Below are 12753 nucleotides of genomic sequence, written 5' to 3'. Positions count from 1 at the left end.
CACTTAATATTGGTCATTCCATTTGAAGTTGTTCGTCTTATAAGATTGTCAGAAGCAGGTTTCGATATTCCCAGCTCTAAATACATAATGTACAGATTTCTCCATTATGATTCCAGATCACTTTTATAAAAGCATTTTTTTTTATTAAATGTATAACAGAGTTATGAACGAAATCGCCTTAGGGGCAACACCCAGTATATACACATTAAGTATATCACATTTACTCACAATTTATCAATTTTCTTTTGGGTAAAACTAGCAAAAAAGCAAATTTTCGAATTCGCATTTATTTAATATTTCTAAGGTAGGTACATCGATTTCAACGTTCATAACATTAAAATAAACAATTAAATCGTTTCAACATTCATATTTATTTAAAATTTTACTGTAACTTTTTCAATATCCGTCGTGATTATGCTACATACAATCGTAACAATCAATGACTTTTCATTAAGTTCTTTTCCAACGAGAAAACATCAAATGTTTAGATGTACTCAGCAAAAAGTATCCAGTAAGTACAATTTAATAGAAAGAAAAGTAAAGGAAATAATACTCGGGAGCATTTATCAATTTTCAAAGCTCTATTTCTTGCTTTTTGGGCAGCCGTCGGTGGAGGGGGTAATTTCGGAGCTCCAGTCAATAATAAAGCATTTTCTTTACCGGGAAATTCGAAAACGTTTTCACGTTTCGGGGGAACGGTTTGGGGCGGTGCTGGTGGTTTCGGAGCATCCGAATCTCCTAATACTATATTGACTAGACAGTATTCCATTAACGCCAAAAATACAAAACTGAAACATAAGCAGATATACCATATTGGTATTAAACATAAAAATACAAAATGTACAGACATTGCATTGTCTGAAATCCTGTTAGATTTTTCAAAATTATCATCATTGAAATTGACGAATGAAGCGAAACTACATAGTTTATTTAAACTTTTAAATACCTTGAAGTCATGATTCTGGAAGTCTCTTTGTTCGAATGGTTAATTGTATACTATAAATTTTTTTTCATTATCACCAACACTTGTTGGACACGCAATTTCACTTGTTCCTATTATCTCAAGTCAATCTTCACATTTTTCGAAAAATATTTTAAGCTAATCTCTCACTATTTCCGAATAGTAATCTAATCTAAATCAACCTTTACCTCTCTTAACTCATGTTTCTGCTTCTAATATGTCTCTAACTAACTCTCTACCAATCAATCTCGCGCCTACTTCCTATTGACTTATAACAGACCCTCTGCTCTCCAACTCTTTTGAATACCTTCCCATTTCTAACCTTTTTTATTCACAATATTTTTAACATCCTCACATGACAACAAACTCAAAAACTTCTAAACTTCTTCCCTTTACCTGGATGCGCCGTGGCAAAATTTAAATGATTTTCGTCTTGATCACGCCTAGTGCGTATTCATTCTATTCGCTCAGATTTTCTCAAGGTCACATCTTTAACCTTTTAAAATAGATTGTAAAATTAACTTCTCTATCCCTCAAGGATAGTATGTTTTTTTTTTTATAAAACCTGCCCTATGTCCTTTTCTATACCCCTAACATTGTGTGTACAAAATTTCATGATGATTGCTTGAGTAGCTAAAGCTTGAAAAAACAAACTCACATTCGCTATTATAATATTAGTTAGGATAATATTTGTGTGGACAATTAAAACAATTGTTTGAAACATCGTTTCAGTAATCTAAGGGGTTTTAATAATATTTGTTTAAATTTAGCGGTTACTTACATTGTACATACTGACATGAATGCGTCTACAGCTTTCAAATACGAAACTGGTGGCAAAGATGCTTGGCTTTTGGCATGTTGGGTTGAAAGTGTAAGCAATGAAGTTACACCTAAAGTAACTCTTGCCGGGGCAGCTTCCGGTTTAATCCAAAAGGAAACCCACTTAAAAGGTAAACGAACATGATACATAAGAAACGGTAGAAGAAAGTAATTAAAACAATGATGCAAAATAACTTATGCAATAAGCGTAAGTTGCAATAACGGGCAAAAGATAGTCCAATAATACTAAGATTATTGTGATCTTCTGATGGAGAGTTAGTACACATATAGTTGAGACGTTCAAAATTGGCATAGTCTACAATAAAACTGTTGCTTTTACTTTCTTCTTTGAACTTACTAACTAGACTAGAGCAGTTGCTGACAGAACACCTACTATTACTCAGGACAGACGTTATAGGCAATATTGTGAACATAGAAAAAAGATGTCAGATAGGAATTGCAGCGGACACTAATAAAGAAGAAGCAATAACACTACACCATTTGATGTGTAACAGAAAGAGATGCCGACAAGCATAATTTGAGCATGTTGTCAGTATCAGACTTTATAGAAAATTCAACATTCTCAGGAATTTAGGAAAGTAATGACGCTTGCTTAAACATGTAATTCCAATTAGGCAGTATTAACGTACCTAACCAACCTCTAAGCTATATACCGCTTACTATTATTCAGTTATCTCTTTTCACTTGTACGTACTCCTCATGAAGTATTTCCTAACTTAACAAAGGCGTCATCAAAAGGCAGCAAATGACTACCTACAGTCCCAAATGGAAACAAGAAAGGAGATATATCCATTCTAAGAGAAATTTATTGCGGACTTTGCTAATTTTAATCGTTCCAACTATAAAGGTACCAAAAGTAATTACTTATTTTTTTGATTAGCAACAGTCTTGCAGATTAGTATTGTGCCTGATGAAATGTAGCAGATAGATATGGTTTCTATCTTGTACTTGTCGATTACCTAACCTAACATTTGGTCTTAATTTTGATAATGAAGATATAGTCCTGATTTTGCGCAGGACCGATGTTGGGATCAATTAGTAATTAGTGGATAATTGCTTACCGACATAATAACTATTAAACAAGTTGGGACGTATGTGTGAAACAGATAATACCCTAGTCGCCTTTTTAGTACGAAAACGACTTCCAAACAAGTAAAATTCCCTGAAAATACAACGATTAACGGCGGACAAGAAGCACTTCATTTATTGATATTATCAACAAACCTGTTGAATACACTTGCGTACAGTCTGCCGTGTAGTTTTTTACTAATGCTAACTGAGGTAATTCGATATTTTCATGGACTACCAGTGGTACATCTGGATCCCATTGGAAAATCATATCGTCAGTAGTATGCGACACTGCAATATATTCAATCAATTTTCCAAGAACAGTATAAGTTCTTAGTCAGAAATTTATCGTCTTGGCAGATCTCATCCGCACACCATAGCTAATCTCGATAAATCACTATCCACATCGACGGTTGACATAATATCTAGTTATCGTAGCATAACGCCATCTACTGATATGGTATACGAAGTAGCAAATAGCAGTAAAAGACGACATACTGCCATAACTGGATGTTACATCATTTAATTTCATCCAGAGATGTAATTTAGATATTTGAAATGGCTCTATTTAAAATACAAAATGCAAAATATCTAGGTACATATTTCTATTTTTTATTTTAAATGCATATCTCTAAATATTAATTTCTGTTTGTATTTAGAAATATTTAAACGTATCTTCTATTTTGAATATACCAAATGCAAACTACAATGTCTTAGTTTCCATTTTCACCGCAGTCATTAGAATGTTTTCATATAAATTGATGCCAAATCCTGATTGCTTAATACGCTTTCACTACATTTTTTTTATATCACTGATTATTATTATTTTTTCTTTTTACGAAATTGTCCCTCATTAATTTGAGGTAGTTTATAGTGGGAGAAAATTGAAAATGAATTTTCACATCAGGGGCGGCCTTAACCACTGCGAGGCTCCGGGCGGGTAAATCTTTTCGAGGCGCTTGTCCTTGTGGAATTAGTTTTAATAATGATACTTGACGAGAAATACAAAGTTATTAATAAACAAATTTAGAATTTCAATATTGTTTATTTGAAATTAACAAGAACTAATAAACGCAAAGATTATTATTTAAAAGAATCAGGGATTTAGAAATGTTGCTTGCACTTTCTGAAGTCTCAGAAATTCAAATAAATATTAGTACTATTAGTACCATTATTTCTTAAAATTTTCTAATTGGAAAATTACGCGAGAACGCGAGGCCCCTGCAAGAGCGAGACTCCAGGCGGTTGCCCAGCTCGCCACCCTCAAAGGCCGCCCCTGTTTCACATTAATATTTGATTAAGAGAATGTTAAAATTAAAACTAAAAAGTGTATTTATACTAGAGTAATTAGAATAGAAAGCGTGTTATTCATCAATGTTTACTTCGTTAATCCCATTTCTTTTAAAAAGCAGAAAAAGCAAACATTTAAATGTTTTCAAACATTTTTGTGTAATTAACTTTCTAAATGGCGAAGTTTTCAAAATAAGGACGAACGAGACGAGTTGATAGAAGTTGACGGTAGGTTACGTTTTATGTCTCATTGTTAATTTTTGGAAAATAGTAACACAAAAATATCAAAATATGATGTCAAACAAACCTACGCAAAAAATATTTTTCTTTAAGATGAGCCACTCTTGAAAACCGAAAGTACATACTGTTAATAGTTTACTTACAGCTCTCCATTTGAAGTTTACACTCCTGGGTATCATGTGGGTATATCATAAAATTCATCGAACAAGAAAGTTTCAAAGTTAACCTAAATAATAATTTAAATATTAAAAAATAATACATATAATATATCGCACGTGTCCTTACTTTACCATGTAAAGAATCGTCTTATCTTTATAAAGCCACATGTAATGATTCGGGATGGTCATCGTTTGAAAAATGACTGATTTAGCATTTTTAAAGAACGAATCTGGACGCCACATATTTTTCAGCCAATCCACTTCCAATAAGCGGTATTCGGTGGTCATATTTTCAGGTAACCTAAGTCGATGATCCTTCCAAGTTTGAGCAAAAAATATGTCAGCTGCGTAAGTCTGTGAATTGAAACAGTAATAAATAATCTTATGTACTACGATATTCTCAGAAGGACCTCGCATAATCCTTATGGGAAATCGACTTTGGTCAAATTGGTTCCAATTGGAGTAAGACTTTTTACTCAAAAGTTGTCAAGAGTACAAGATCGCCCAATAAAAAGTTTCTTAGAATACTCTAAGAGGTATTAGGTATGCTGAAAACCATGCTCTATTTTAATACATAGCTCAGAAATTGTTTATTTTTTGATTTCGTAACCATGACAGCTTTTGATCAGAAAGTCATAAAAAACTTCATACTCCAATTGTAGTAAGTTTGGCCGGAGTCAATTTTCCTTAAAGATTGTGCGGGGTCCTTTGTCCCTAGTGATGAACAAAGCAAGATCAAGATCAAGTATGTCCCAGTCATGGTATTGGTGTTAGTCTTGCTTATTCGGTCGTGCTCAAATACTTCTAGCCTCGATCTTGGTTTTGGTCTTGCGTGTTAAGTCTTGGTCTTGCTCATTGAAGCTAATTCTTCTGAGCACAAATTTGTCTATTTATCAACATAATAATTGGCTGATAATGCTAAAATTTTGTGGAGTACTTGCAAGCATGTCATGACTTAAAGAAGATAGTGTCGGTAGTTGTGAGAGTTGTAAGAACTCGAGAACTTACCCTTTCTCCAATACATAAATTGACCCTTCCACCACGTATAAATTGTCTTTTTAGAGAACAAAATAGTACAACACTTGAAAGAAGTAAAGAATATCGGAAAAAAATCGTTTGTCTCTATATTTCAACCATGTGTTGTTCAGGCATAGGATCAAAGAACACTTACTCCGGGGACATTTCTGTAGATCCCTTTTTTCAAATAGTGGTAAAATTTATTTTTTTATATTTAGTATCAAAATCTAGTAAAGCAATGTAAAAATTTCAAATAAGTAGGTACTAAAAATGTTTTATTCCAAGAAAAGAATATATTGCTTCAAATAGTGTAATTCATAAATCCACCATTGCGTATGTGGTCTTGGTCTTGCATATTCGGTCTTGGTCTTACTAGTATATAGTTGGTCTTCATTTTCAGAGGACCAAGACTGAAACCAAGACCAATTTTGCTCATCACTACTTGTCCCTCATTCAAGCTATAGGTTTTAAACCGCATGGTGCAATTCCAATTTAAATTTAAAATTAAAAGGAATAGTTCGTCGAATTCTTTTGATGAAACTTTGAAACATTAATAGATAGAACACTTTCATTTCATTTATTAATTGCACGTTTCGCCTTGTTAGTGTATCTTCAGGAGTATGACATGTACCAAGGCTTCGGAAAGAAGAAATGTTTTTATATATATTAATGGTAAGCTCTAGGAGAGAGTTTAGTTGGCAGGTTGACTAATTTTTTGTTAGATGCTATTGCTTTTTTAATTTCTACTTAAAAATATGAAATACTTGAAGTATTTTGCCTTTAATTATATTTAAAAGCTTTGACATTTAGCGGGTAAGCAGGATTTTCAAGTTAATCGCGACTTATTTCTCATTTTGTTGAGGAAAAGAGGATTTTCTTTTGTTTTTGTCAACATACCATGGAAGTTTCGTCAATGCTGTCGAGTCCCATTACTGTGACGTGGAAGTAGACAATAGTTGGTTTTCCATCTTTCTTCGGTGGCCTCATTTTGTCATAAGTAGATCTATCTTCCGGCAGAATATCATCAAACGTCAAACCAGGCCTAAAGAAAGAAAAATGCACCTTTTTGTCCCTTTTTGCCTCATTGCTAAGTCGCTTTAGCTTGGCAAAATAAAATGCGAGTTCCGCTTAAAACTATGTCAGCCAAGTAGACTCGCGTTCCTTAAAGAAATAATGAGGAGCATTTCCGTTTCAACCGGCAATTATAGTGAATAAAAGCTTCTCGAGTTCTATCATCGATTCACCTTTTAAAATCAAAATAGTCTCGCTACAAGTAGATACATACATATGTATTCCTAAACATTAAAACCCAAAGAATAAACAGAAATGCTAAAACTTAACCAAACAATAGCTACTTTTATACATGTAAAGGTACAAAGAGCGCCTTCAAAGTAAAACGAAAAACAAAGTGAGAAAAAAAATCACACAATCGTGCTAAAGGATTGGTTATAAATAAGAAATTGCTACACATTCCCTTTTACATACTTGGAGTAGCTTTTTAAAGTCGTTCCAAGAACTCTAAAAGAATATTACTCAAATAGTGATGATAATAGACAATAAAATACATCTATTAATTTGCTATTGTAGATATAGAATAGTAAAAATACCAAAAATTAAATTTTCATTTGGCTATTTTTGTACAATTGATCATTTTCCAAATGAGTAAGTCATTTGTAAACAGTGCCGTAACGACAGAGCCCCAGTCCCTTTGGACCCCTTATCTATCTATAGGTATGAAACTTAAAATATTGTTCTGGCAAATATAAAATCATTTTTTATACCTGTTGGGAAAAGTTGTAATCCATGATGTAGTATTGTAAAAATCAAAACCAAAATGGGGGCATAATCTTTACAATCTACTTTTAAAAATCCTTATCCTTACAACAATCCAACGATATAAATAATACAGTGGACGCGGCGGAAAAAAGAAAGGTTAGAAGCCTTCGAAATGTGGTGTTATAGGCGAATGATGAGGATAACGTGGGTAGAAAAGGTTAGAAATGAAGAGGTATTAGAAAGAATAGGAGAACAGAGGAAGTCAATAAAAAATAGGCGAGATAGATTGGTAGGACACCTTCTCAGGCATGAAGTTCTAGTCAGAGACATATTAGAGGCAGAAACAGGAGGGGTAGAGGTAGACCTAGGTTAGATTACTGTTCACAAATAGTTAAAAATGTGGGTTGTTCTAATTTTAGGGAAATGTTTAGCTCACGATAGGAAAGAGTGAAGTTACGTGTCCAACCAGTCTTAGGACTGACGACCCTATGATGATGATGATAATTTTTGTACCACTCGTACAAATGTTTTCATTGCTACTTATCAATACATATGCCTAGAGATGTGCAAAATGATTTGTTAAAAATATTTAAATACAAAATGCAAATACTCTCTTGATTTGCTATTTCAAATGTAAAATACTAAATAGATTTCCCTTTTGTATTTTAAATGCTAAATGCAATCGCTGGATGTGAATTGATTAAGTAAAACTCATATTTTTTTTCTGTTTGATGTGATTGAGATTGAGATATAGTTTTTATATATTTGTGTTATAGTTTCCTCAGTTCAGCAACAAACAATTCCTCTCTATCCTTTCTGATTTGTCTTTGGCACCTGCATTAATTTGAAGAAGGGACTTTTGCCAAAATAGCTTGTTTAGCGTAAAAAAATCAGAACCAAAAAGAGGGTTGTAAATAATTTTAATGATGTAAAATCAGCAGCATTCTTTTTATATCAAAAAATATTTACAATCCCGTTTTGGTTTTGATCTCTTGCACATAGTAATAAGAAAAAGAAAAGGGATCAATAGTTTCATTAGCTTTAGGCTCATCTAATAAATAAGGTTTTTGGAATCGTTTTTTGACTTTTTGGATTATACTCTTATTTATTAGCAGACCACAATAGTTTTCAGATTTACACAGCTGGTGTATATCAATTGGAATTTTTTTCCGACTGTTTTGTTATGATCCATAGAATTTCGCAGTTCTAAACGTTTCTCCGTTCCTGAAGGATCCATCAGTGGTGATAATAAAATGAATTGTGGCCGATATCGATTCAAGAATTCAGATCTTTTTGGACTCTCTTCACCTAAAGAATTGGAAGGCATCCACAGAATGTCTCTTAGTCGCCTTTTTAATCTTCCAATATCTTCATTCGTTTATTTTATATATAATGTTTCATCAGTGTAATAATAGCAAAACTTTTAACGTCAAAGAAGTATTTTGCATTTCGCAAACAAAAAATACATTTGGAAAAATATTTTAAATAAAGCACAAAATGCTTTCCTCAAAAGAGTGTTTTAATACAAAATAGAAATAGGTATTTTTACTCTGTATTTACATTTTAAATGCAAGTATTTAGTATTTAGTAGTATTTATAATTTAGTTTTTCTTTTCAATTAACTCAATTCACGGTGGGTTGGGGCTTGAGATAGTGTTACGTCACTGTTTGTAAAACTTGATCATAATACACATTATGTATAATGATACCGACAATTTTTTTTTAATTAGACATACTAAAATTATTTACAAAACTTTTGAAAAATGAACAGATATATAGGTATATCAAAGATAGCAGATAATTTTACCAAAAGAAGTTGAAATCTAAATATTTTATTGGTTTTTGAGAAAAGTTACTATTATTAATTAACACTTACATTTGATCAGCAACTACTTTGTTGTACAACAGAATAAATATAAATGCGAAAGGGTATGCATTACTTCGTTTAGGCCATAGAGACACTGCCATGTCCGTCAACCTTAAACAAAATGATTTTATCAAAAGTTGAAATAAACTTAGAAACTGGTATTTTACTTAATGATTATTAATAAAAAATCTTTGCTTTTATAAAAAAACACATTTTCTTTTATACTGTGCCGCTCAATTTGAACAGTTGTAATTTTCGTTATATCATTGGTTATATTTTCATTTCTTGGAATGTAAAATAATTGAAAATTATATATTTTACAATACAATTAGTTGCATTCGCATTGTAGTATACTCTATAATAACTTTTATTTTATTTCTTTTATATTACTTATAACTGACTGCGGAAAAACAACAATAAAATAACTTATCAAAAAGTTTAAAAAGTAATTTAGTAATATGTACTTTCAAAAACTATATTTCAACTATAAATTTAATAATACTTTTAACTCAATCGTGACTAGGAAATTACAGTTCTATTGGATATTCCAGACTAAATTTTTTATTAGATTAGATTTAATTCAGATTAGATATTTACTCATAGCAAAACACTTGATGAGTTCTAAAACAGTATTTCAAACGCTTAGATGGAGATTTCTTTTAGTCAGTTTTAATGTTTCAATTTTAATTCAGGTGCTTTTATTTCCAAATTAAAAGTGCACTCGTTTTAATGTAGGGATATTTATGTATCAGATTACACAACAATAAATAAAAGCACTAAAACTACATTATAATAAGTATTAGGTAGATAGAATACCCACCTCATTTTCCACAAACCATTTGCATTAGTAATATAAAGTAATTTTAAATTAATTCTCTGTGGATGCAAAAAGGATTTGATAGTTTAGGAAGTCATTCTGTAACAACAATTCCATACGAAAAAATATAAATATATTAGAAAAAAAATTACAGCACAATTTTGCTATGATCAGTTGATTTTTGAATGCCATTACATCATCAGGACCTCAGGAGCGTATGTAGGCGTTGAAAAGCAAACTGAATATTCGCACAACTACTAAGGGACTTCCCTTGTGAGCGAAGAAGGGCTCATTTTTAAGTTCACATTTACGTCACAACTGAAGTTTGAAATCAGTGCGAGGTCTACTTATGTCCTTTGCTACCCTGTCTCCCCGTGCTTCCTGAAACCGTCGTCCTTCATCAGACATTGTACTCAGCACCTGCCTATCCATCCCTCCTGATACCTTTGACGATAGAAAACCAAGGTGGGCAAGTCAGATACGTACGATCCATTTCATCCCCCCTTTGATGAAACACATACACTCCACTTACAACTTTAGACGACCGACGTAATCATGTCAACACACAATTACATAAGTAGGACATGACGGTGCATCATCATCTTCAACGTTCTAAAAATATAGGAGCACCTTAACTCTTTTTAGAAAGTTACACATTTAATTAGAAGATATAACGAATGTCCTTGGTGCTTTATTCCAGAAATTATTTATACTGTAATGACGTTTTATAAATCGTTTTTGTTCAATTCTTCCGGAATATTTGAGTATAATAAACGCATTGTCCTGTTTTATCATTGCAGAAGAAACACTTTAATGAAAAAAATATTCAATTTAACTTAGATTCCTTACCGTTGCTGTTAAATTATGTAGTTTTTCCCAGGGTGGCGGTCAAATAATTACACAACTATATGTTGATAGAACACTTTCATTTCATTTATTAATTGCACGTTTCGCCTTGTTAGTGTATCTTCAGGAGTATGACATGTACCAAGGCTTCGGAAAGAAGAAATGTTTTTATATATGTAACCTCTGGTTAGTACTGCTACCTTGGGGATAGTTGTTAAGCTTAATATAAATAATCATAGATTTAACTTCATTTTGATTTGGTCAAGTTGACTGTGTTTATGTTATTTTTTAATGTTTTATTTGTGTCAAGAACTCTTGTTTGGTTGAGAAAGAACGTGTAATTTAATTCTTTTATTCAGAATAAAATCACGTATAAAACAATCTTAGAAATTAAATTACAAGATTCCAATAAACAAGAAGATGAACCAGATTTTCGTTCAAGTTGTGAAGAAAGGTGACAAGGATTTTACGATCCAGAATATTTCTACGGATAAAAAAATTTGGTATTTATTACCAAATGAACACAAGGACCTAAAACTCCACACAGTGTTGTCAAGTAAGAAACCTATAATTAACGCAACAACCGCAATTAAAGACATAAANGGATGCAAAAAGGATTTGATAGTTTAGGAAGTCATTCTGTAACAACAATTCCATACGAAAAAATATAAATATATTAGAAAAAAAATTACAGCACAATTTTGCTATGATCAGTTGATTTTTGAATGCCATTACATCATCAGGACCTCAGGAGCGTATGTAGGCGTTGAAAAGCAAACTGAATATTCGCACAACTACTAAGGGACTTCCCTTGTGAGCGAAGAAGGGCTCATTTTTAAGTTCACATTTACGTCACAACTGAAGTTTGAAATCAGTGCGAGGTCTACTTATGTCCTTTGCTACCCTGTCTCCCCGTGCTTCCTGAAACCGTCGTCCTTCATCAGACATTGTACTCAGCACCTGCCTATCCATCCCTCCTGATACCTTTGACGATAGAAAACCAAGGTGGGCAAGTCAGATACGTACGATCCATTTCATCCCCCCTTTGATGAAACACATACACTCCACTTACAACTTTAGACGACCGACGTAATCATGTCAACACACAATTACATAAGTAGGACATGACGGTGCATCATCATCTTCAACGTTCTAAAAATATAGGAGCACCTTAACTCTTTTTAGAAAGTTACACATTTAATTAGAAGATATAACGAATGTCCTTGGTGCTTTATTCCAGAAATTATTTATACTGTAATGACGTTTTATAAATCGTTTTTGTTCAATTCTTCCGGAATATTTGAGTATAATAAACGCATTGTCCTGTTTTATCATTGCAGAAGAAACACTTTAATGAAAAAAATATTCAATTTAACTTAGATTCCTTACCGTTGCTGTTAAATTATGTAGTTTTTCCCAGGGTGGCGGTCAAATAATTACACAACTATATGTTTTTGTAACGTTTCGGTTTATTCAACCATCTTCAGAATTTTGAAGTGTTACTGCTTGTACACAGATATTAACTTATTTTCAAACATTCTATTCTGTATGCAGTTGTTCAACATGATAGAACATTCAAAAATAAGTTAATATCTGTGTAGAAGCAGTAACACTTCAAAAGTCTGAAGATGGTTGAATAAACCGAAACGTTACAAAAACATATTGTTGTGTAATTATTTGACCACCACCCTGGAAAAAATACATAATGAAAGAAATATTATTATTGCATCTCGTTACAGATTTTTTTGAAAAAAATGTTTAAAAAACCAGTGTGTTCTTATCATTAGTTAAAAGACGTATGGGTATATTCGTAGGAAGCTGTAATTAGAATAAATAGCTGGCAAAATCGGTTTTCCTCTTTTATCCACATTTT

General features: G+C 32.3%; 1 protein-coding gene across 6 annotated transcripts; it reads right to left on the bottom strand.

Annotated features, from left to right (window-relative positions):
* Nucleotides 1-287: 287 nt before the first annotated feature.
* Nucleotides 288-11585, bottom strand: LOC108738172 (glycine receptor subunit alpha-2). 6 transcript variants are annotated; one of them, XM_025977125.1, is made up of 11 exons: nt 11573-11585; nt 10038-10133; nt 9227-9328; nt 7060-7092; nt 6472-6616; nt 4685-4911; nt 4543-4625; nt 3026-3160; nt 2863-2963; nt 1743-1903; nt 485-788 (listed from the first exon to the last, which is right to left on the bottom strand). In XM_025977125.1, the coding sequence occupies exons 2-11, from the start codon at nt 10040-10042 to the stop codon at nt 485-487; spliced, it is 1296 nt and encodes a 431-aa protein (XP_025832910.1). In that variant the 5' UTR covers nt 10043-10133; nt 11573-11585. The 6 variants fall into 6 exon arrangements, with proteins under 6 accessions (XP_025832911.1, XP_025832910.1, XP_025832908.1 ...); XM_025977123.1 differs by lacking the exon at nt 11573-11585 and adding an exon at nt 10187-10340; XM_025977124.1 differs by lacking the exon at nt 11573-11585 and adding an exon at nt 10192-10340.
* Nucleotides 11586-12753: the final 1168 nt, after the last annotated feature.

The sequence above is a fragment of the Agrilus planipennis genome, unplaced genomic scaffold, assembly GCF_000699045.2.
Source record: "Agrilus planipennis isolate EAB-ADULT unplaced genomic scaffold, Apla_2.0 scaffold209, whole genome shotgun sequence".
NCBI lineage: Eukaryota > Metazoa > Arthropoda > Insecta > Coleoptera > Buprestidae > Agrilus > Agrilus planipennis.
This window is presented reverse-complemented; position numbering and strand designations above follow the sequence as displayed.

What these genes read in the sequence shown, in the direction of transcription:
- LOC108738172 (XM_025977125.1), bottom strand. An exon ending in ACGATTCTTTACATGGTAAA is followed by an intron (nt 4,626 to 4,684) that starts GTAAGGACACGT and finishes ATTATTATTTAG; the next exon opens with GTTAACTTTGAAACTTTCTT. An exon ending in TTCATGTCAGTATGTACAAT is followed by an intron (nt 789 to 1,742) that starts GTAAGTAACCGC and finishes CTTATGTTTCAG; the next exon opens with TTTTGTATTTTTGGCGTTAA.